Source organism: Physeter macrocephalus, chromosome 10, assembly GCF_002837175.3.
Source record: "Physeter macrocephalus isolate SW-GA chromosome 10, ASM283717v5, whole genome shotgun sequence".
Lineage (NCBI taxonomy): Eukaryota > Metazoa > Chordata > Mammalia > Artiodactyla > Physeteridae > Physeter > Physeter macrocephalus.
This window is the reverse complement of record NC_041223.1, coordinates 62508894-62531188: the sequence shown is the minus strand read 5'-3', so window position 1 is coordinate 62531188 and position 22295 is coordinate 62508894. Positions and strand designations below refer to the sequence as shown.

At 39.5% G+C, this 22295-nt stretch overlaps 1 protein-coding gene across 8 annotated transcripts in view; it reads left to right on the top strand.

Moving 5' to 3' along the window:
• Positions 1-22295, top strand: part of KLHL32 (kelch like family member 32) — a 233856-nt gene that overhangs the window by 189764 nt on the left and 21797 nt on the right. For 7 of the 8 annotated variants that reach the window (XM_028494634.2, XM_055087613.1, XM_055087616.1 and 4 more), the window contains 3 exons: positions 10916-10974; positions 13985-14177; positions 15848-15942. In XM_028494634.2, the coding sequence (XP_028350435.1) occupies positions 10916-10974; positions 13985-14177; positions 15848-15942 (347 nt within the window). Of the gene's footprint in view, positions 1-10915; positions 10975-13984; positions 14178-15847; positions 15943-16311; positions 16361-22295 lie in introns of all 8 variants that reach the window. The other variant, XM_055087614.1, reaches the window with a different exon arrangement.

The window sequence follows — 22295 nt, the reverse complement described above, 5'->3', positions numbered from 1 at the left end:
GTCTTGTTTGTAGTTTCCTTTGCTTTGCAAAAGCTTTTAAGTTTCATTAGGTCCCATTTGTTTATTTTTGTTTTAATTTCCATTACTCTAGGAAGTGGATCAAAAAAGATCTTGACGTGATTTATGTCAAAGAGTGTTCTTCATATGTTTTCCTCTAAGAGTTTTATGGGTTTATCTCTGGATTTTCTATTCTGTTCCATTGATCTATATTTCTGTTTTCGTGCAAGTACCATATTGTCTTGATTACTGTAGCTTTGTAGTATAGTCTGAAGTCAGGGAGTCTGATTCCTCCAGCTCCGTTTTTTTCCCTCAAGACTGCTTTGGATGGGCTTCCCTGATGGCGCAGTGGTTGAGAATCTGCTTGCCAATGCAGGGGACATGGGTTCGAGCCCTGGTCTGGAAATATCCCACATGCCATGGAGCAACTAAGCCCGTGCACCACAACTACTGAGCCTGCACTCTGGAGCCTGCGAGCCCCAACTACTGAAGACTGCACACCTAGAGCTGCAGGCTCCACAGCAAGAGAAACCACCGCAATGAGAAACCTGCGCACCGCAATGAAGAGTAGCCCCCCACTCGCCACAACTAGAGAAGAGCCCATGCGCATCAACAAAGACCCAATGCAGCCGAATATAAATAAATAAATAAATAAATAAATAAATAAATAAATAAATTTATTTAAAAAAAAAAGACTGCTTTGGCAATTCAGGGTCTTCTGTGTCTCCATACAAATTTTAAGATTTTTGGTTCTACTTCTGTAAAAAATGCCACTGGTAATTTGATAGGGATTGCATTGAATCTGTAGATTGCTTTGGGTAGTATAGTCATTTTCACAATATTGATTTTTCTGGTGGCATCTTTCGGATTCTCTATGTACAGTATCATGTCATCTGCAAAGAGTGACAGTTTTACTTCTTCTTTTCCAATTTGTATTCCTTTTATTTCTTTTCTTTCTCTGATTGATGTGGTTAGGACTTCCAAAACTATGTTGAATAACAGTGGCGAGAGTGGACATCCTTGTCTTGATCTTAGAGGAAATGCTTTCAGTTTTTCACCATTGAGAGTGATGTTTATTGTGGGTTTGTCATATATGGCCTTTATTATGTTGAGATGGGTTCCCTCTATGCCCACTTTCTGTAGAGTTTTTTTTTTTTATCACAAATGGGTGTTGAATTTTGTCAAAAGCTTTTTTCTGCATCTATTGAGATGATCATATTGTTTTTATTCTTCACTTTCTAATATGGTGTATCACACTGATTGATTTGCATATATTGAAGAATCCTTGTATCCCTGGGATAAATCCCACTTGATCATGGTGTATGATCCTTTTACTGTGTTGTTGGATTCTGTTTGCTAGTATTTTGTTGAGGATTTTTGCATCTATATTCATCAGTGATATTGGTCTGTAATTTTCTTTTTTTGTAGTATCTTTGTCTGGTTTTGGTATCAGGGTGGTGGTGGCCTCATAGAATGAGTTTACAGAGGAGTGTTCCTTCCTCTGAAAATTTTTGAAAGAGTTTGAGAAGGATGGGTATTAGCTCTTCTCTAAATGTTTGATAGAATTCACCTATGAAGCCATCTGGTCCTGGACTTTTGTTTGTTGGAAGATATTTAATCACAGTTTCAATTTCATTAGTTGTGATAGGTCTGTTCATATTTTCTACTTTTTCCTGGTTCAGTCTTGAAGGTTATACCTTTCTAAGAATTTTTCCATTTTTTCCAGGTTGTCCATTTTATTGACACAGAGTTGCTTGTAGTAGTGTCTTAGGATGCTTTGTATTTCTGCGGTGTCCCCTGTAACTGCTCCTTTTTCATTCTAATTTTATTGATTTGAGTCTCTCCCTCTTTTTATTGATGAGTCTGGCTAAAGGTTTATCAATTTTGTTTATCTTCTCAAAGAACCAGCTTTTAGTTTTATTGACCTTTGCTATTGTTTTCTTTGTTTCTATTTCATTTATTTCTGCTCTGATCTTTATGATTTCTTTCCTTCTAGTAATTTTGAGTTTTGTTTGTTCTTCTTTCTCTAATTCCTTTGGGTGTTGTAAGGTTAGATTGTTTATTTGAGATTTTTCTTGTTTCTTGAGGTAGGCTTGTATTGCTATAAACTTCCCTCTTAGAACTGCTTTTGCTGCAGCCCATAGGTTTTGGATCATCCTGTTTTCATCATAATTTGTCTCTAGTTATTTTTTGATTTCCTCTTTGATTTCTTCAGTGATCTCTTGGTTATTTAATAATGTATTGTTTAGCCTCCATGTGTTCATGTTTTTTTATGTTTTTTTCCCCTGTAATTGATATCTAATCTCATAGGGTTGTGGTCCGAGAAGATGCTTGATATGACCTCAGTTTTCTTAAATTTACCGAGTCTCGATTTGTGACCCAAGATGTAATCTATCCTGGAGAATGTTCCACGTGCACTTGAGAAGAAAGTGTAATCTGCTGTTTTTGGATGGAATGTCTTATAAATGTCAATTAGATCTATCTGGTGTATTGTGGCATTTAAAGCTTGTGTTTACTTATTAATTTTCTGTCTGGATGATCTGTCCATTGGTGTAAGTGAGGTGTTAAAGTACCCCACTATGATTGAGTTACTGTCAATTTCCTCTTTTATAGCTGTTAGCAGTTGCCTTATGTATTGAGGTGCTCCTATGTTGTGTGCATATATTTTTATAATTGTTATATCTTCTCCTTGGATAGATCGCTTGATCATTATGCAGTGTACTTCCTTGTCTCTTGTAACATCCTTTATTTTAAAGTCTATTTTATGTGATATGTGTATTGCTCCTCCAGCTCTCTTTTGATTTCCATTTGCATGGAATATCTTTTTCCATCCTCTCACTTTCAGTCTGTATGTGTCCCTAGGTCTGAAGTGGGTCTCTTGTAGACAGCATATATATGGGTCTTGTTTTTGTATCCATTCAGTGAGCCTGTGTCTTTTGGTTGGAGCATTTAATCCATTCACGTTTAAGGTAATTATCAATTTGTATGTTCCTTTTACCATTTTCTTAATTGTTATGGGTTTGTTTTTGTAGGTCTTTTTCTTCTCTTGTGTTACCCACTTAGAGAAGTTCCTTTAGCATTTGTTGTAGAGCTGGTTTGGAGGTGCTGAATTCTCTTGGCTTTTGCCTGTGTGTAAAGCTTTTGATTTCTCTCTCAAATCTGAATGAGATCCTTGCTGGGTAGAGTAATCTTGGTTGTAGGTTCTTCCCTTTCATCACTTTAAATATATCATGCAACTGCCTTCTGGCTTGTAGAGTTTCTCGTGAGAAATCAGCTGTTAACCTTATGGGAGTTCCCTTGTATATTTTTTGTCATTTTTCCCTTGTTGCTTTCAATAATTTTTCTTTGTCTTTAATTTTTGTCAGTTTGATTACTGTGTGTCTCAGCGTGTTTCTCCTTGGGTTTATCCTGTATGGGACTCTAGGTGCTTCCTGGACTTGGGTGGCTACTTCCTTTCCCATGTTAAGGAAGTTTTCGACTGTAATCTCTTCAAATATTTTCTTGGGTCCTTACCCTCTCTCTTCTCCTTCTGGGACCCCTATAATGCAAATGTTGTTGTGTTTAATGTTGTCCCAGAGGTCTCTTAGGCTGTCTTCATTTCGTTTCATTCTTTTTTCTTTATTCTGTTCCGCGGCAGTGAATATCACCATTCTGTCTTCCAGGTCACTTATCCGTTCTTCTGCCTCAGTTATTCTGCTATTGATTCCTTCTAGTGTATTTTTCATTTCAGTTATTGTTTTGTTCATCTCCGTTTGTTTGTTCTTTAATTCTTCTAGGTGTTTGTTCTTTAATTCTTCTAGGTCTTTGTTGAACATTTCTTGCATCTTCTCGATCTCCGCCTCCATTCTTTTTCCTAGGTCCTGAATCACTGCACTGTCATTATTCTGAATTCTTTTCTGGAAGGTTGCCTATCTCCACTTCATTTAGTTGTTTTTCTCGGGTTTTATCTTGTTCCTTTATCTGGTACATAGCCCTCTGCCTTTTCATTTTGTCTATCTTTCTGTGAATGTGGTTTTCCTTCCCCAGGCTGCAAAATTGTAGTTCGTCTTGCTTCTGCTGTCTGCCCTCTGGTGGATGAAGTTATCTAAGAGGCTTGTGCAAGTTTTCTGATGGGAGGGACTGGTGGTGGGTAGAGCTGGCTGTTGCTCTGGTGGGCAGAGCTCAGTAAAACTTTAATCCGCTTGTCTGCTGATGGGTGGGACTGGCTTCCCTCCTTCCTGGTTGTTTGGCCTGAGGTGACCCAGCACTGGAAACTACCCAGCTCTTTGGTGGGGCTAATGGTGGAATCTGGGAGGGCTCATGCCAAGGAGTACCTCCCAGAACTTCTGCTGCCAGTGTCCGTATCCCCATGGTCAGACACAGCTACCCCCTGCCTCTGCAGGAGACCTTCCAACACTAGCAAGTAGGTCTGGTTCAGTCTCCTATGGCGTCACTGCTCCTTTCCCTGGGTCCTGATGCACACACTAGTTTGTGTGTGCCCTCCAAGAGTGGAGACTTTGTTTCCCGCAGTCCTGTCGAAGTCCTGCAATCAAATCCCACTAGCCTTCAAAGTCTGATTCTCTTGCAGTTCCTCCTCCCATTGCTGGAACCCCCAGGTTGGGAAGCCTGATGTGGGGCTCAGAGCCTTCACTCCAGTGGGTGGACTTCTGTGGTATAAGTGTTCTCCAGTTTGTGAGTCACCCAGCCAGCATTTATGGGATTAGATAGTATTGTGATTATGCCTCTCCTACTGTCTCATTGCAGCTTCTCCTTTGTCTTTGGATGTGGGGTATCTTTTTTGGTGAGTTCCAGTGTCTTCCTGTCAATGATTGTTCAGCAGTTAGTTGTGATTCTGGTCCTCTCACAAGAGGGAGTCACCATTGCTATTTGGATAGGGATTGCATTGAATCTGTAGATTGCTTTGGGTAGTATGGACATTTTAACAATATTAATTCTTCTAATCCATGAATAAGTATGGTATGTCTTTCCATTTATTTGTGTTATCTTCATTTTCTTTCATCAGTATCTTATAGTTATCAGAAGTACAGGTGTTTTCCTCATTGGTTCAATTTATTCCTAAGTATTTTATTCTTTTTGATGCAGTTGAAAATGGGATTTTCTTTATTTCTTTTTCTGATAGTTTGTTACTAGTGTACATAGACACAGAAGGTTTATGTATGTGAATTTTGTATCCTGCAAATTTACTGAAGTCATTTATTAGTTCTAATAGTCTTTTGGTTGGAACCTTTAAGGTTTTCTGTATATAAGTATCGTGTCATCTGCAAATAGTGACAGTTTTACCTATTCCTTTCCAATTTGAATGCCTCCTCTCTCTCTCTCTCTCTCGTTGCTAGCGCTAGGATTTCTAATACTGTGTTAAATAACAGTGGCAAGAGTGGGCATCCTTATCTTCTCCCTGATCTTAGAGGAAAATATTTCAGCTTTTTACCTTGGAGTATTATGTTAGCTGTGGGTTTGTCATATGTGGTCTTTTTTATGGTGAGGTATATTCCCTCCATACCCACTCTGTTGTAAGAGTGTTTAACATAAATTGATGTTGAATTTTGTCAAATTCTTTTTCTTCATCTATTGCGTGTTTGTGTTTTTTCCAGTTTTCTTCTTATAATTGATTTCTAGTTTCATACTGTTGTGGTCAGAAAAGTAGCTTGATAATGATTTCAATCTCCTTAAATTTATTGAGACTTTTTTGTGGACTAACGTGATTTATCTTGAAGAATCATCCATGTGCACTTGAAAAGAATGTGTATTCTGCTGGTTTTGGATAAAACGTTCTGTATATCTATTAAGGCTGTATGGCCTAATGTGTCATTTAAGGGCAATATTTCCTTACTGATTTTCTGTCTAGATCATCTATCCATTGATGCAAGTGGGGTGTTAAAGTCCCCTACTATTGTATTACTGTCAATATCTCCTTCATGTGTTAATATTTGCTTTATGTATTTAGGTGCTTCTGTGTTGGGTGCATAAATATTTATGTGTCATATCCTCTTGTTGGATTGATACCTTTATTATTACATAACACCTTTTTTGTCTCTTGTTGCAGTCTTTGTTTTAAAGTCTATTTTGTATGATATAAGTATTGCTATCCCAATTTTCTTTTCATTTCCATTTACATGGAGTATGTTATTCTATCCCTTCACTTTTAGTCTGTGTTTGTCTTTAGATCTGGAGTGATTCTCCTATAGGTAGTGTGTATGTATATATATCTTGTTTTTTTAACCATTCAGCTACCCTGTCTTTTGATTGGATCACTTAGTCTATTTACATTTGAATTGATTATTGATAGGTATGCACTTATTGCTATTTTGCTAATTTTTTTCTGGTTGTTTGTATAGTTCTTCCCTCTTCTTTTTTCTTCTCTTGTTCTCTTCCCCTGTGACTTTCTTTAGTAATATGTTTGCTTTCCTTTCTTTTTATTTTTTGTGTATTTGTTATATGTTTTTGGTTTTTGGTTACCATGAGGTTCCTATAGTAACAATCTATGTATATAGGTGTTTATTTTAAATTAATGGTCACTTACATTTGAGTGCATTCTAAAAGCACTGCATTTTTGTCCATCCTCCACATTTTATGTTTTTGATGTTATATTTCACATCTTTTTATTTTGTGTATCACTTAACTAATTATTTTAGATATAGATGATTTTACTACTTTTGTCTTTTAACCTTCATACTAGCTTTGTAGGTGGTTCTTATCCACCTTTACTGTATGTTTGCTTTTACCAGTGATATTTCTTCTTTCATAATTTTCTTGTTTCTAGTTATGGCCTTTTCTTTTTTGCTTGAAGAAGTTCCCTTAACATTTCTTGTAATGTTGGTTTAGTGGTGATGAACTCCTTTAGCTTTTATTTGTGTAGTAAACTCTTCAGTTCTGAAAGATACTACTTCAATTCTGAAAGATAAACTTGCCAAGTAGTGTCTTCTTGGTTGTAAGTTTTTTTCCTTTCAGTACTTTGAATATATTATGCCAATTCCTTCTGGACTATAAATTTTCTGCTGAAAACTCAGCTCCTTATCTTATGGGCATTCCCTTGTAAGTAACTAGTTGTTTTCCTCTTGCTGCTTTTAATATCTTCTCTTTATCTTTAACTTTTGACATTTTAATTGTAATGTGTCTTGGTGTGGGTCTCTTTGGTTTCATCTTGTTTGGGACTCTGTGCTTCGTGGACTTGGATGTCTGTTTCCTTCATCAGATTAGGGAAGTTTTTTAACCGTTATTTTGTCAAATAGGTTTCCTGTCCCCATTTCTCTCTTTTCTCCTTCTGGGACCCCTTTGTTGCGAATTTTAGTAAGCTTGATGTTGTTCCAGAGGTCCCTTAAACTATCCGCATTTTTTTAAACTCTTTTTTCTTTTTGGTGTTCTGATTGGATGATTTCCACTGCCCTGTCTTCCAGATGGTTGATCCATTCTTCTGCATCTGCTGTTGATTCCCTCTGGTGTATTTTTCATTTCAGTTATTGTATTCTTCAGTTCTGATTGGTTCTGTTTTACATTTTCTATCTCTTTATTGAAAGTTCTCATTGTGTTCCTCCATTCTTCTCCTGAGTTTGGTGAGCATCATTTTGGCTATTCCTTTGAACTCTTTATCTGGTAATTTGCTTATCTCCATATTGTTTAGTTCTTTTTCTGAGGATTTGTCTTGTTCTTTTGTTTGGAAGGTATTTATTTGTCTCTTCGTTTTGCCTAACTCTCTGTGGTTGTTTCTTTGTATTAGGTTTATCAGCTAGGTCTCTCCGTTTGAAAGAGTGGCCTTATGTAGGTGTCCTATGGGGCCCAGTGGTGCAATCTCCCCTGCTTAACAGAGCCAGGCACTCTAGAGGTTTCCCCTGTGTGGGATACCTGTGACTTCCTGTTTTGTTTGGGCTGTGATTGGTGCAGATGTGCTGGTGGGTGGGGCTGGCCCCCAGCATGAGTGGCTGCAAGGCCTGGCCATGACTGTTACAGGTGCACTGTTTATGGGACTGGTCTCCAGTGTGGCAGATACCTTGGTGAGACACTGGTCATTGCAGGCTGGAGCAGCTCACTTGATAGGGTGAGGCAGGAGCTGCTTTGGAGGGGCCAGCTGAGACAGGCCGGTTGGGCAGGGCTGATCCTCAAGGGATGCTGGGGCAGGGTGGATGGTGTTAGTTAGGTTGACTGAGTGTGACAAAAATGGTGCCCACCTGTGCTGGGCCAGCTAGGTGGAAGGAAAGTAAAAAGATGCCTGCCAGCACTTCTGTCCCTAGAGAAAGTTCCACCAGATTGTTGCTCCTCTGGCACATGCCCTAAAATTAGTCAGTGAATCTCCTTCTCATATGACCCAGGTACTTTTCAAGCTGCTGCCTTTGCACTGGGACTCGGAGTGAGTGAGTTTGTGTCCAAGCCCTTCAAGAGCAGTCTCAGTTTCCCACATCCCTCTGGCTCTCCTGAATATAATCCTCACTGGTTTTCAAAGCTGCACATTATTGGGGGTTGTTTCCTGGTGCAGGTCCTCTGGGCTGGGAATCCCAGTGTGGGGCTCAGACGCCTTGCTCATCAGGGGCGACCCCCACTGTGGTTGTGATATCCCTCCCACTTGTGGTTGCTGTACCCTGTGTGTGGGTTCTGACTAGGCTACATCTGTGCCCCTACGTCTCATCTCAATATCCTTAGTTGCAGAAAATCTGTTCTGCTAGTCTTCAGGTCATTCTCAGAGATTTGTAGTTATCGTTTTGGTGTGTTTGTGGGAGGAAGTAAGCTCAGGATCTTCCTACTCTGCTTTCTTGATTCTGCCCCAGTACACATTTTTTAAAATCAAAAAATTTCCCTAGGAAACTTATAGTCTGGCTCAATTTTAGATCTTTATTGCAAAATGAGTTGCTTCTTTGTGATACTTATTAAAATAAGAATGTTATTCATTTTATGCTAGCATCTAGAACTCTGTATAGGGCAATATTTCCTTTTTTTTTTTTTTTTTTTTTTTTTGTGGTATGCGGGCCTCTCTCTGTTGTGGCCTCTCCCGTTGCGGAGCACAGGCTCCGGACGCAGCCGCTCCGCGGCATGTGGGATCCTCCCAGACCGGGGCGCAAACCCGGTTCCCCTGCATTGGCAGGCGGATGCGCAACCACTGCGCCACCAGGGAAGCCTGGGCAATATTTCTAAAGGTAGATTTTTTTTGGGGGGTTCTCATATTTCTGTTATTTTACTACCTAATATTTAATATCTACTAGTGTTATTTTCTCACTGTGCTCTTTTATGTGTTGTTTTATAGTTTTTCCATTTGGTTGTAAAAATTAAAGTAGAATCAATAATTTCTGGGTTTTACAGGGCTCACTGTATACCCCAAATGTGAAAAGAAGTGTGAGGACAAATGGGAGAATCTTAGCTAGAATTGTGATAGGATTTTAGTGGTTCTTGATCTAGCAGAAGGTCTCAAGTCTTTTGGATCTAAGCTGTTGTCAAGAGGGCTTCAAAAAAGTTGAGGATGACAGCAGCTGCACTGCCTTAGTCTAGATCTGCACTGTCCAATATGGTAGCTGGTGGCCAAGTAAGACTCATATAAGAAAAGCTCATTACCTTATTGAGCACTTGAAACGTGGCTAATCTGGATTGACTTGTTCTGTGTCAAAAACGCACAGGACTTTGAGGACTCAGTATGAAAAAAAGAATATAAAATACCTCAATAATTTTTATATTAATTTTATGTTGAAATGGTAATATTTTGGCTACACAGCAGCTCACCCTTATCTGCAGTTTTGCTTTCTGTGGTTTCAGTTACCCACAATCACACATGGTCTGAAAATATTAAATGGAAAATTCCCTAAGTAAACAGTTCAGAAGTTTTAAATTGTGCACTGTCCTGAATAGCATGATGAAATCTCGTGCCATTCCACTCCATCGTGCTCCAGATCCCCAACCATTGACATGGTCTGCTTTTGACATTTATCCATTGACATCATCATGGCTCGATGTCCCAGGGTCACCTGAAGCAGATGATCCTCCCTCTGACGTACTGTCAGAAGGTCAGTAGTCACCTGATGATATGTCACAATGCTTATGTCATTCCCCTCACTTCATCTCATCAAGTAGGTTATCATCTACTTCATCACCAGAAGAAGAAGGAGTACAATACAGTAAGGTATTTTGAGAGAGAGACCACATTTACATAACTTCTGTTAGAGTACATGGTTATAATTGTTCAAATTCATTAGTAGTTATTGTTGTTAATCTCTTACTGTGCCTAATTTATACATTAAACTTTATCATAGGTGTATATGTATAGGAAAAACCAAAAAGTATATATTGTTTGGTACTATCCACACTTTAAGGCGTCTACGGCAGGCCTTGGAATGTGTCCCCCACAGATAAGGGAGGACTACTTTTTAATGTGACCACTGGGAAGTTTAAAATGGCATATGTAACTCCTGTTTGTGGTTCTTATTATATTCTGTTGGACAGCACTGGCTCTAGATCTCTTTTGATAAGTAATGTCTTTTCTTAGATATGGGTCTTCCAGAGAGACATCAAGATATCACTATGTTAGTGCACATAAGACTAGAGCTGTAAAATTACCAAGGTAGCGAAGGACAAGACTTTTCCATATAACTCTGGCCCTGGCATAAACTGTATAGAGATTTGTCTAAGTGTGCTATGCTTGCTCCCACTCCCTCACTATACTTTGCCCCTCATTCTGGCCATGCAGAGCAGCTTGACAAAATTGGGGGCCTCCTGGAAATCTCAGCATACTTGTTGCTTGCTCTCAGCTGGATCGCTTCTGAAATGTTTCTTGAAAATGCAACTGCTTCAACAATAAGCTTCTTAATTATGTCCTGGGTTCACCGCGAGGGTATACAAACAGACCCTCAGCAGTAGCTAATTTTCCTTTAATTGTATCTCATCCTCATGTTGGAATATCCCATTTCTTATTCATGAAAGCCTAACACGTGTTAATCCATTACAGGTGGAGTAACTAACACGGCACAATATCAGAACAGACTAATGGTATATGAACCTAACCAGGTAAGACTCATATAAGAAAAGCTCATTACCTTAATTAAAATGAATTTTTAAAGATTGCTACAGTAATTAGGAGTCGGAATGCCAAGTCTATACACACACATGCAACTTAAACTTACACAGAGAAAAGAAAGCATCTGGATAAACTGCTTTTTGGTTGCCTTTTTTTTTTCTCACAAAACACAGAATTTCAGCTCTTTTCGTTTTATGCTGTACTCAATGCTCAACTTTTTCAGAGTTTTGCATAATGTAGGAAAAAGGGAAAATATATTGATGAGTTAAATGCCCTTATTACCATTTATCTCAAGTGGCTGTTTATCGTTGAGGCATCCTGAGAAAGGATTTGGATTGTCCTGTTGCTACATCCTTTTAGAAGGCCTGTCATTCTAGGAGGGGAACGTGCTTATGGTTTCCTTATTCCCAAATAAAGTGATAGCTTTTATTTAACTCTATATAGCCAACATATCCCAGGACAGTGTGTAGGACAAATCTGAAGGAGAAGTATCTGAAGAGTTGGCGCATGTTTTTCATCTAAGAGCTGGGCCTGTCCCTTCTATCCACTTTTCATGCACACTTAATGACTTTTCTGTCCCCAAAAGAAGAACTATTTTTATTCTCTTTTCCTTCTACCAAAGTATCTGTAACTGTGGCACATGTTTGCTGAATTTTGTCATTTCTATGATTTTGGTAATGTAGGTATTTTTCATGATTTTGACAATATTCCAGAATGATTTGATTTGGAGGTTTCATCTTCATCAGCTGAAGATAATGGAACACAAAACAGCAGGTTGGCTTTGGCACTCTGGGTTGGGACTAGCCATCAAATATATATTCAGAGTGACCTCAGTCTATTTAGTATTTTTAAATTTTAACAATTACTTGATTCTGAGTTTAGCAAAGGTATTTCTGTCTTTGCAAGTGTTTCCTGATGTCATTAGAGGCTGTAGGTTTCAGAGACCACGTGTCCCTGGGCCGGATGTCCCAAGAGGGATCATTAATTGCAGTTGCTTAAGTTTGGTGCACACGTGGTTAAAGAGGAAGAAGGTGTTAACATTTCTCAAATGAGTTCTGTTTCATGTTTGTACACACATGCTCTTTTTAAAAATTCTGCTGGCATATTGTTTACGGTGGGTACTGGCAAACATCACATCTGCTTGCATCTTGCTCAGAATCTCAATAACTCTATCATTCAGCCCTGGTGCTTATTTCTCTTCTAGGCCTTTGTGGAGAGTCGATAATGCCTGCCATCTGCCACAGAGCACATCGCTACCTGCCAACAGGCAGGCTGGGGTGACCTCTGCTTCCCCAGCACTGATTAGTATTCACACGCTAGCTTATTAGGAATGACCCCACCAGGCCTCGCCTTTGCAGCGGTTGGCGGCTCACCTGGCAGGCACGGCAGTGAAGGAAGCTAAAGATATAATCAGGGGATGCAGTCAGGCTTTGCAAACCAGATGGCATCCATAGTCCTGTGGCAGGGGACTGGACTGCTAGTGGAAACATTGATTCCTAATACTGTGATGGTTTGCCTCATTTTAGAAAGCACCTAAGGAAAGCATCATCAGTCTTGAGTTAAATCACTCATGCATAATGTATTAAAGATATTTCTTAGGAGAATATCTGAAAGAAAGGTTTGACTGTTTTCTTAAAGATACATTTAATTGGAAGGAGATTCTTAATATGACATGTTTAAAAAGGGGGGAGCAGATAAATTCAAGCCTTAAAAAATTGGACAGACCACTTTCTTTTTCTCATGTTAGTGTATCTTTGAAAGAGAAATTACAAATGAGCCAGTCGATATGCCAATAGTGAATGGACCAATACTTATACAAAACTTTCTTTTTCGCGTCTTCCTTTACACCTCTGTGAACTGAAATTCTATGTATTCAAACCATCATACGATTTTTCTGGTCGAAATCCAAAATTTGCTCTGCAAAAAGAAATAATCTATGTTCTTCCTGTATGTTTAGTGTTTATGTAGAAAGAAAATGGTAAGGTTTACTTACCTGTCCATTACTTAGTTGAGATTTAAAATTAAAGTCATATTTGATTTTCATCTATTTTTACATTATATTTTAAATAGGAGCCTTATTTGAGAGGAGTTGAGCATACCTTTCTCATTCCTGAGAGTGATCTAGAACCAAATATTAGAGGTTTCACCATTCCCTAAAGTTATCACAGAACATTTGGTCTTCTAACAAAACAGATAACCTTGTGCCTGGAAATAACCTTTTCCAATTTGGTGACGATGTGAGTGTAAATATATTAAAGGCTGTGAGGGATTTGTTGCTGAATCAAATCTTAGCTCTTCCATTGACCTCCGGAGGTTCATCCTGGAAAGAACGGCAAAACTGCCCTCACATTAACTTATGAAGGGTCCTCGGGCAGCCAATGATTATATCACAATAACTTTTAAAAAGTGCATATTATTGGACATATGTGCCAGGCATTGTTTTAAATGCTTTAGGTGTATTAGCTCATTTAATCTTCACAACAGGCTTGTCAGGTGGGTACTGTTATCTCTATTTTACAGATGAGGAAACAGGCACAGACAGGTTAAGTAAATTGCCAAGGTCACACACAGATGATAAACTCAGGCATTCTGGATCCAGAGCCTGTTTTGTTATCATTATACCACCGTACACAGTATACCTAACCATGCACTTGTACTCTTAAGTCATTTGCAGGAGTAAGTTCTCTCAATTGGGAGAAATAACCAATCATGAAAACTTCTAAATTCTCATATGTTCCCCTTACAAATTCAAAATGCAACCCAAGGAAGAGGAAATGCCTTATGTAAGTTGCAAATAGAGTTAGAACATGTGGGCTCTTCTGCACTTGTTCTCAGGCAAGAAGCCCATACCTTTCAAAGTATATAAACAACATTCAAATAGAATGTGATTGACCAACATTAGAGTCCCCACTACTAATGAGGCACTGCTGTTTTCTGCCCTGGAGGTCTCCACTTAACAGAATTCACCTGAGTTTCTTTTTTCTCTTTTTTTTGTCTCAGAATAAGTGGATAAGCCGCAGCCCCATGCTGCAGAGGCGGGTCTACCATTCAATGGCTGCTGTTCAAAGGAAGCTCTATGTTCTTGGAGGCAATGATCTGGACTACAATAACGACCGGGTCCTCGTGCGGCATATAGATGCCTACAACATGGACGCTGACCAGTGGACGCGTTGTAATTTTAACCTGTTGACGGGCAAGTACCCTTGATTGAGTAAATCAGGAAAAGCAGAGATTCAGGAAGTTGCCAAACTTGTTTTCTTAGATATCTGTAGTGCAGCTGTAAATATTAAGTGCATGGTGGTAGAACAACTTGCTTTTATTACCCAGAAAGGTGTGCATTGATTATCTCACAAAATCGGACTCAATCAGGTGGCTGAATATCTGGTTTCTCAGGGCCTGTGTTACCTTTGTGTGTGTTTTCACGTTGCCAAGAGAGACATGTCAGGTCCATTATTGTCAATCAGTATTCACGTAGGAACATTGGTATAAGTAGGAGGAACCAGGCGCTGAAAGAGGTAATGACTCTTTACAGGAGCAATTTATTTTTTACTTCTCACTACTTTTAGTCCTCTTATTTCTTGTGAGTGCAGGAGAATGGTCTTCATTGTTTGTCAGTGTCAAATATCGTTTCTGCCTGTATTCTCCTAAAGACAAAACCTTAGAGATGTTCTGTGCATGGGGGTTTGGCAGCACTTCTGGCCACACAGACCCACCCAAGCATTACCACGGGGTAGCACTAGGTAGGGACCATACTCATCCCACAGGGGAATAAAATGAAAGCAGCGAACAGCTTACCCCTGACTTTTTTTTATGAAGTTGAAAACTTGTCCTCCCTTTTCAGCCTACGTGATTAAGATCCCTTCCAGGCTGCTCTAATAGGAAAATCGCAAACTCAAACGGGTGGGCTGGACTATTGCCTCAAGACATTTTAATATGCTGAGTGGGCACTCAATCACTCACAGCTGCTGCTAGAGGCCACAGTGGGGGCATAACCAGTGTGAGAGGTTTAGATGCTTTGTATTGAGCTCCTGTTTTTGCGAAAATGATCTTTGAGGCCCACCTACAACCACTTAACTCTAAGTTGCTTTTGTGGTACCTTAGCCCCTTGGTCCCTCGATCTGTGATTCTGCCTGCTATAGGATCCAGCTTATTTATTACCTGAGTCAATCCTGTGTCAGCCCATCAATAAAAAGAGACTATCTCACTCTCTGATGGCCTCCAGGGAAGAATATGTAGTAGTGAGTTATTCTCTCTTCTTTTTTAAGTGGGGGAGGAACCTTTCATCATTTTGGCGTGTCAGTATCTAGGGACTACCCAGGCTGGTCCCAGCTCAGGAACTTTAATATAGTCTTAAAACTGTTGTGTATGAAAAGAAAAGAAGGGTAGTAACTTTATCAATCTTTTCTGTCATTTGTCTTCATTTGGGGCACACTAGGGGCATGGCTCTGTTTTATTGGCTTCTTGTGGTTGCAGCCGTTACAAATGTAAGCACTTGCTTAAAAGCATTTGTAGTACAAGAGGTGTTTTGCATTCCTAAAATATACCATATAAACTAATGGCATACAACATAGTATAAAACTTAGTTCTATGTGGATTATTGCTGTATTTAATGCTGTATTTACTAACTTGGCTGGCTATTAAGTGTTATGGCTGGATTCTGACCCAACACAGAGTCATTCTCTGAGAGTGGTTAATTCTTCCCTCTGAGAACTGGGAGACAGTGATTAGTTGAGGCAGAAATCGTGTGGAATATACAAGTGTGCCACAGAGGGAAATTGTATCCCTCAGTGGCAAAAGGGTTAATGAAGACATGCAAGGAAATGGATTTATTTTTCCTCTTTTATTCACTTCTCTTTACTTTAGGCCAAAATGAATCTGGAGTTGCTGTCCATAATGAGAGAATATATTTAGTGGGTGGATACTCGATTTGGACGAACGAACCTTTGGCTTGCATCCAGGTGAGTGGTTGAAGTTCCTTTTGGAGTTTGTTCAAGTGGTTCAGTGAGGTTATTTTTGCAGTGCTGCTATTGCAGGGAGAGATGTTTACAGGTAGGAAGAAGATTGAGCTTCCTTTGTGCAGCTAGTTCAGCCACTAAACTTCATCCTGCATCCTAAAGATGCCAACTAATAAATGATGGAGCGCTGTTGAAAATGAAGATGGCAATGAGCTTTGAAAATATATGTTATACTGGAAATGGGGAAAGTGGAATGCTTTTTCCTTTCTTACAAACCAAAACATCTAGAAATCTTGGTAATAGTACTTTCACATCTGCAAAACTTTACAAATGTCTCCTTTCTATTCCATTTTCTTATTTTCTGTATTACAGTTCATTCAACAAATGCCACCTATGAAGGTGTTGTTCTTTCCTGGCAGAAGTGAGTAGTAGTAGTTTATGATTGGAAGCTTGTATTGCTTCCCTCTTAGAACTGTTTTTACTGTGTTCCATAGGTGTTTTTAATTTATCATGTTTTCATTTCCATTTGTCTCCAGGTAATTTTTTAATTCCTCTTTGATTTCTTCAGTGATCCACTGGGTGTTTAGTAGCATGTAGGTGAGCCTCCATGGGTTGTATTTTTTGCAGTTTTTTCTTATAGTTAATTTTTATTCTTGTAGAGTTGTAGTCATAAAAAGATGCTTGATATGATTCCACTATTCTTAAATTTACCAAGGCTTGTTTTGTGGTCTAGCATGTGATCTATCATGGAGAATGTTCCATGTGCAACTGAGAAGAATGTGTATTCTGTTGCTTTTGGATGGAATGTCCTATATGTAGCTATTAAGTCCATCTGGTTTGATGCTTCATTTAAGGCCAGTGTTTCTTTATTGATTTTCTGTCTGGGTGATCTGTTCATTGATGTAAGTGGCATGTTAAAATACCCTACTGTTATTGTGTTACTGTCGTTTTCTCCCTTTATGTCTGTTAATATTCACTTTATGTATTTAGGTGCTCCTATTTTGTGTGCATAGATATTTACAAGTGTTATATCTTCTACTGGGATTGACTTCTTGATCATTATGTAATGCCCTTCTGTGTGTCTTGTAACAGTCTTTGTTTAAACTCTATTTTATCTGATATAAGTATTGCTACACTGGCTTTCTTTTGATTTCCATTTTTATGGAACATCTTTTTCAATCCCCTCACTTTCAGTGTATGTGTGTCTTTAGATATGAAGTGAGTCTCTTGTAGGCAGCATATATATAGGTCTTGTTTTTGTATCCATTCAGCCACTCTGTGTCTTTTGATTGAAGCATTTAGTGCATTTACATTTAAAGTAATTATCAATATGTATATTCCTATTGCCATTTTGTTAATTTTTGGGGGGTTGTTTTTGTAGGTCTTTCTTTCCCCTTCTTTTGTTCTCTTGTGATTTGATGACTATATTTAGTGTTATGTTTGGATTCCTTTCTCTTTTTTTCTATGTACCTATTGTAGATTTTTGATTACCATGAGGCTTATATATAGCAATCTGTGTATGTATGTATATGTGTGTGTGTGTGTGTGTGTAGTTTTAAAACATATATATGTTGTTTTAAGTTGCTGATCTCTTAATTTCAAATGCATTTTAACAACCCTGTATTTGTATTCCCCTCATGATTACTGTTTTTGACATCATGATTTATAACAAATTGTTTTGTGTATCCCTTAACTGCTTATTGTGGATATAAATGATTTTTACTACTTTTGTGTTTTAACTTTTCTACTGGCTTTCTATGTGGATGATTTCCTACCTTAACCGTTTGTTTACATTTACTGATGAGCTTTTTCCATTCATAATTTTCATGTTTCTAGTTGTGGCCTTTTCTTTTAAGTGAAATAGAAAAGAGAAGTTCCTTTAACATTTCTTGTAAAGCTGGTTTGGTGGTGCTGAACTCTGCTAGCTTTTGCTTGTTTGTAAAACTTTTGACCTCTCCGTTAATTCTGAAAGAGAGCCTTGCTGGGTGGAGTATTCTTGGTTGTAGGGTTTTCCCTTTCATCATTTTAAATATATTGTGCCAATCGCTTCTGGCCTGCAGAGTTTCTGTTAAAAAGTCAGCTTATAGCCTTATGACAGTTCCCTCGTATACAGCTTGTTGCTTTTCCCTTGCTGTTCTTAATATTCTTTCTTTAATTTTTGCCATTTTAATCAATGTATCTTGGTGTGTTCCTTTTTGGGTTAATCCTGTATGGGACTCTGTGCTTCCTGGATTTGGGTGACTGTTTCCTTTCCCAGATTAGGGAAGTTTTCAGCTATTATGTCTTCAAATATGTTCTCAGCCCCTTTCTTTCTCTCTTCTCCTGGGACCCCTATAATGCAAATATTAGTGTGATTGATGGTGTCTCAGAGGTCTCTTAAATTGTCCTCATTTATTTTTGTTCTTTTTTCTGTTCAGCATCAGTGATTTCCACTACTCTGTCTTCCAGCTCACTGATTCATTCCCCTGTATCATAGAGTCTGTTGATTCCTTTTAGTGTATTTTTCATTTCAATTATTGTATTCTTCATCTCTGGTTGTTCTTTATAGTTTCTAACTCTGTTAAAAACTTCTAACTTCTTGCTTTGTGCATTCATTCTTCTCCTAAGTTCTTTGATCATCTTTACAATCACTACCCTGAACTCTTTCTCAGGTAGATTGCCTATCCATTTCACTTAATTCTTCTTCTGGGGTTTTATCTTGTTCCTTCATTTGGAGTATGTCCCTCTGTTGCCTTGTTTTGCCTAACTTGCTTTTTAAATTTTTCTGTGTCTGGTAGGTTGGTTACAGTTCCCAGCCTTGGGTAAGTGACCTTTTGTAGAAGATGTCCTATGCATCCGGCAGCACACACCCCTCTCATCACCAGAGCTACATGCTCTAGTGGTGCCCCTATATGGGCTGCATGGGTCCTTCTTTTGTGACAGGCTGACTGCTGTGGCTCACTGGAGGATGGAGTCAGGGTCCAGAAGACCTCAGGGCTGTTGCCTGCCCACTGGTGGATGAAGCCAGATCCTGGGCCTAATGCTAGCCTACTGGTGGGCAGAACTGAGTTCTGGGAACTGGTTGCAGGGCTCAGGGGTCCCAGAGCTATTGTCCAATCACTGGTGGCTGTGGCTAGTTCCTAACACAGTTGGTTGCAGGGTCTGGGTTGTCCTGAAGCTTGTATTGGCCTGATAATGGGCAAAGCCAGGGCCCAGCCAGTGTGAGGGCAGGGTCTGGCCTGCTGGTGGAGTGGCCAGTTCCACAGGCTGCAGGGCTGTGGTTGTATTGCGGCTGATGTCCACCCCTTGGTGGGTAACAGTGGTCCTGAGGCTAGAGAAGGCTCACCAGAGGCTGTTGCAAGGGCCCAGGGATTTCTGGGGCTGCCGACTGTGTCCCAGCATCTCTGGGTGGAGGGCCCTAGGGGCCCCAAATCTAATGTCTGTGTACTAGTTTGTAGGGCTGTGTCCTGATCCCTCTGGTAGGCAGAGCCATGTCCAGGGAGCTCTGGGCTCAGGGAGTTTTAAGGCAGCCCTTCTGCTAATGGGTAGAGCTGTCTCTGCTCAGTTAGCTGCTTGGCCTGAGGCATCCCAGCACTGGTACCTAGTCTGTTGGGCCAGGGTAGGGCTGGGTCCCGAGGCTAATAAGGTAGATGGAGAATTAAAAACTGGCGCTTGCCAGCACCAGTGTCCATGAGGTAGAATGAGCTCCCCAGAATGGCTGCCTCCAGTGTCTGTGTTCACACGGTGAGCTGCGAGATCACTCCAAGATCAACAGGTAGGTCTGACCAAGGCTTCTTTCAAATTACTGCTTCTGCTCTGGGACCAAGAGTGTAAGATTTCATGTGCACCCTTTAAGAGTGAAGTCTCTATTTCCTCCAGCCCTCTGGCACTCCTGAAAGTAGGTGCTGCTGGCCTTCAAAGCCAAATGCTCTTGGGGCTCATCTTCCCAGTGCAGGACCCCTGGGCTGGGAAATCCAACATGGGGCTCAGACCCCTCACTCCTTTGGAAGAACCTCTGCAATTGTAATTACTCTCCCCACTGTGGGTTGCCCACCTGGGGGTATGGGACTTGACTAAATCACAACTCCGCCTCTCTTACCCATCTCGTTGTGGTACCTTCTTTATATCTTTAGTTGTAGAAGACCTTTTCTGGTAGGTTCCAAACATTTTCATCAATGGTTGTTCTGCAAATAGTTGTAATTTTTGTGTGCCTGTGAGAGGAGGTGAGCTTAGGGTCTTTCTACTGTACCATCTTGCCCAATCTCCAGAGTCAGTACACTCTTCGACATCAATCTGAGAAATACTATTATTATTTTTAACATCTTTATTGGAGAATAATTGCTTTACAATGGTGTGTTAGTTTCTGCTTTACAACAAAGTGAATCAGTTATACATATACATATGTTCCCATATCTCTTCCCTCTTGCGTCTCCCTCCCTCCCACCCTCCCTATCCCACCCCTCTAGGTGGTCACAAACCACCTAGCTGATCTCCCTGTGCCAGGCGGCTGCTTCCCACTAGCTATCCACCCTACGTTTGGTAGTGTACATATGTCCATGCCACTCTCACTTCGTCACAGCTTACCCTTCCCCCTCCCCATATCCTCAAGTCCATGCTCTAGTAGGTTTGTGTTTTATTCCCATCCTACCTCTAGTCTCTTCATGACATTTATTTTTCTTAGATTCCATATATATGTGTTACCATACGGTATTTGTTTTTCTCCTCCTGACTTACTTCACTCTGTATGACAGACTCCAGGTCCATCCACCTCACTACAAATAACTCAGTTTCATTTCTTTTTATGGCTGAGTAATATTCCATTGTATATATGTGCCACATCTTCTTTATCCATTCATCTGTTGATGGACACTTAGGTTGCTTCCAAGTCCTGGCTATTGTAAATAGAGCTGCAATGAACATTTTGGTACATGACTCTTTTTGAAATATGGTTTTCTCAGGGTATATGTTTGTTTTTATTTGCATTTCTCTAGGAGATGGGTCCAACAGGATCCTGCTGTGATTTATGCCATAGAGTGTTCTGCCTATGTTTTCCTCTAAGAGTTTGATAGTGTCTGGCCTTACATTTAGTTCTTTAATCCATTTTGAGTTTATTTTTGTGTGTGGTGTTAGGGAGTGTTCTAATTTCATACTTTTACATGTAGCTGTCCAGTTTTCCCAGCACCACTTATTGAAGAGGCTGTCTTTTCTCCACTGTATATCCTTCCCTCCTTTATCAAAGATAAGGTGACCATATGTGTGTGGGTTTATCTCTGGGCTTTCTCTCCTGTTCCATTGATCTATATTTCTGTTTTTGTGCCAGTACCATACTGTCTTGATTACTGTAGCTTTGTAGTATAGTCTGAAGTCAGGGAGCCTGATTCCTCCAGCTCCATTTTTCGTTCTCAAGATTGCTTTGGCTATTCGGGGTCTTTTGTGTTTCCATACAAATGGTGAAATTTTTTGTTCTAGTTCTGTGAAAAATGCTAATGGTAGTTTGATAGGGATTGCATTGAATCTGTAGATTGCTTTGGGTACTAGAGTCAGTTTCATAATGTTGATTCTTCCAGTCCAAGAACATGGTATATCTCTCCATCTATTTGTATCATCTTTAATTTCTTTCATCAGTGTCTTATAATTTTCTGCATACAGGTCTTTTGTCTCCTTAGGTATGTTTATTCCTAGATATTTCATTCTTTTCGTTGCAGTGGTAAATGGGAGTGTTTTCTTAATTTCATTCTCAGATTTTTCATCATTAGTGTATAAGAATACCAGAGATTTCTGAGCATTAATTTTGTATCCTGCTACTTTACCAAGTTCATTGATTAGCTCTGGTAGTTTTCTGGTAGCATCTTTAGGATTCTCTAGGTATAGCATCATGTCATCTGCAAACAGTGACAACTTTATTTCTTTTCCGATTTGGATTCCTTTTATTTCTTTTTCTTCTGATTGCTGTGGCTAGCACTTCCAAAACTATGTTGCATGATAGTGGTGAGAGTGGGCAACCTTGTCTTGTTCCTGATCTTTGTGGAAATGGTTTCAGTATTTCACCATTGAGGACGATGTTGGCTGTGGGTTTGTCATATATGACCTTTATTATGTTGAGGAAAGTTCCCTCTATGCCTACTTTCTTCAGGGATTTATCATAAATGGGTGTTGAATTTTGTCAAAAGCTTTCTCTGCATCTATTGAGATGATCGTATGGTTTTTCTCCTTCAGTTTGTTGATATGGTGTATCACGTTGATTGATTTGCGTATATTGAAGAATCCTTGCATTCCTGGAATAAACCCCACTTGATCATGGTGTATGATCCTTTTAATGTGCTATTTGATTTTCTTTGCTAGTATTTTGTTGAGGATTTTTGCATCTATGGTCATCA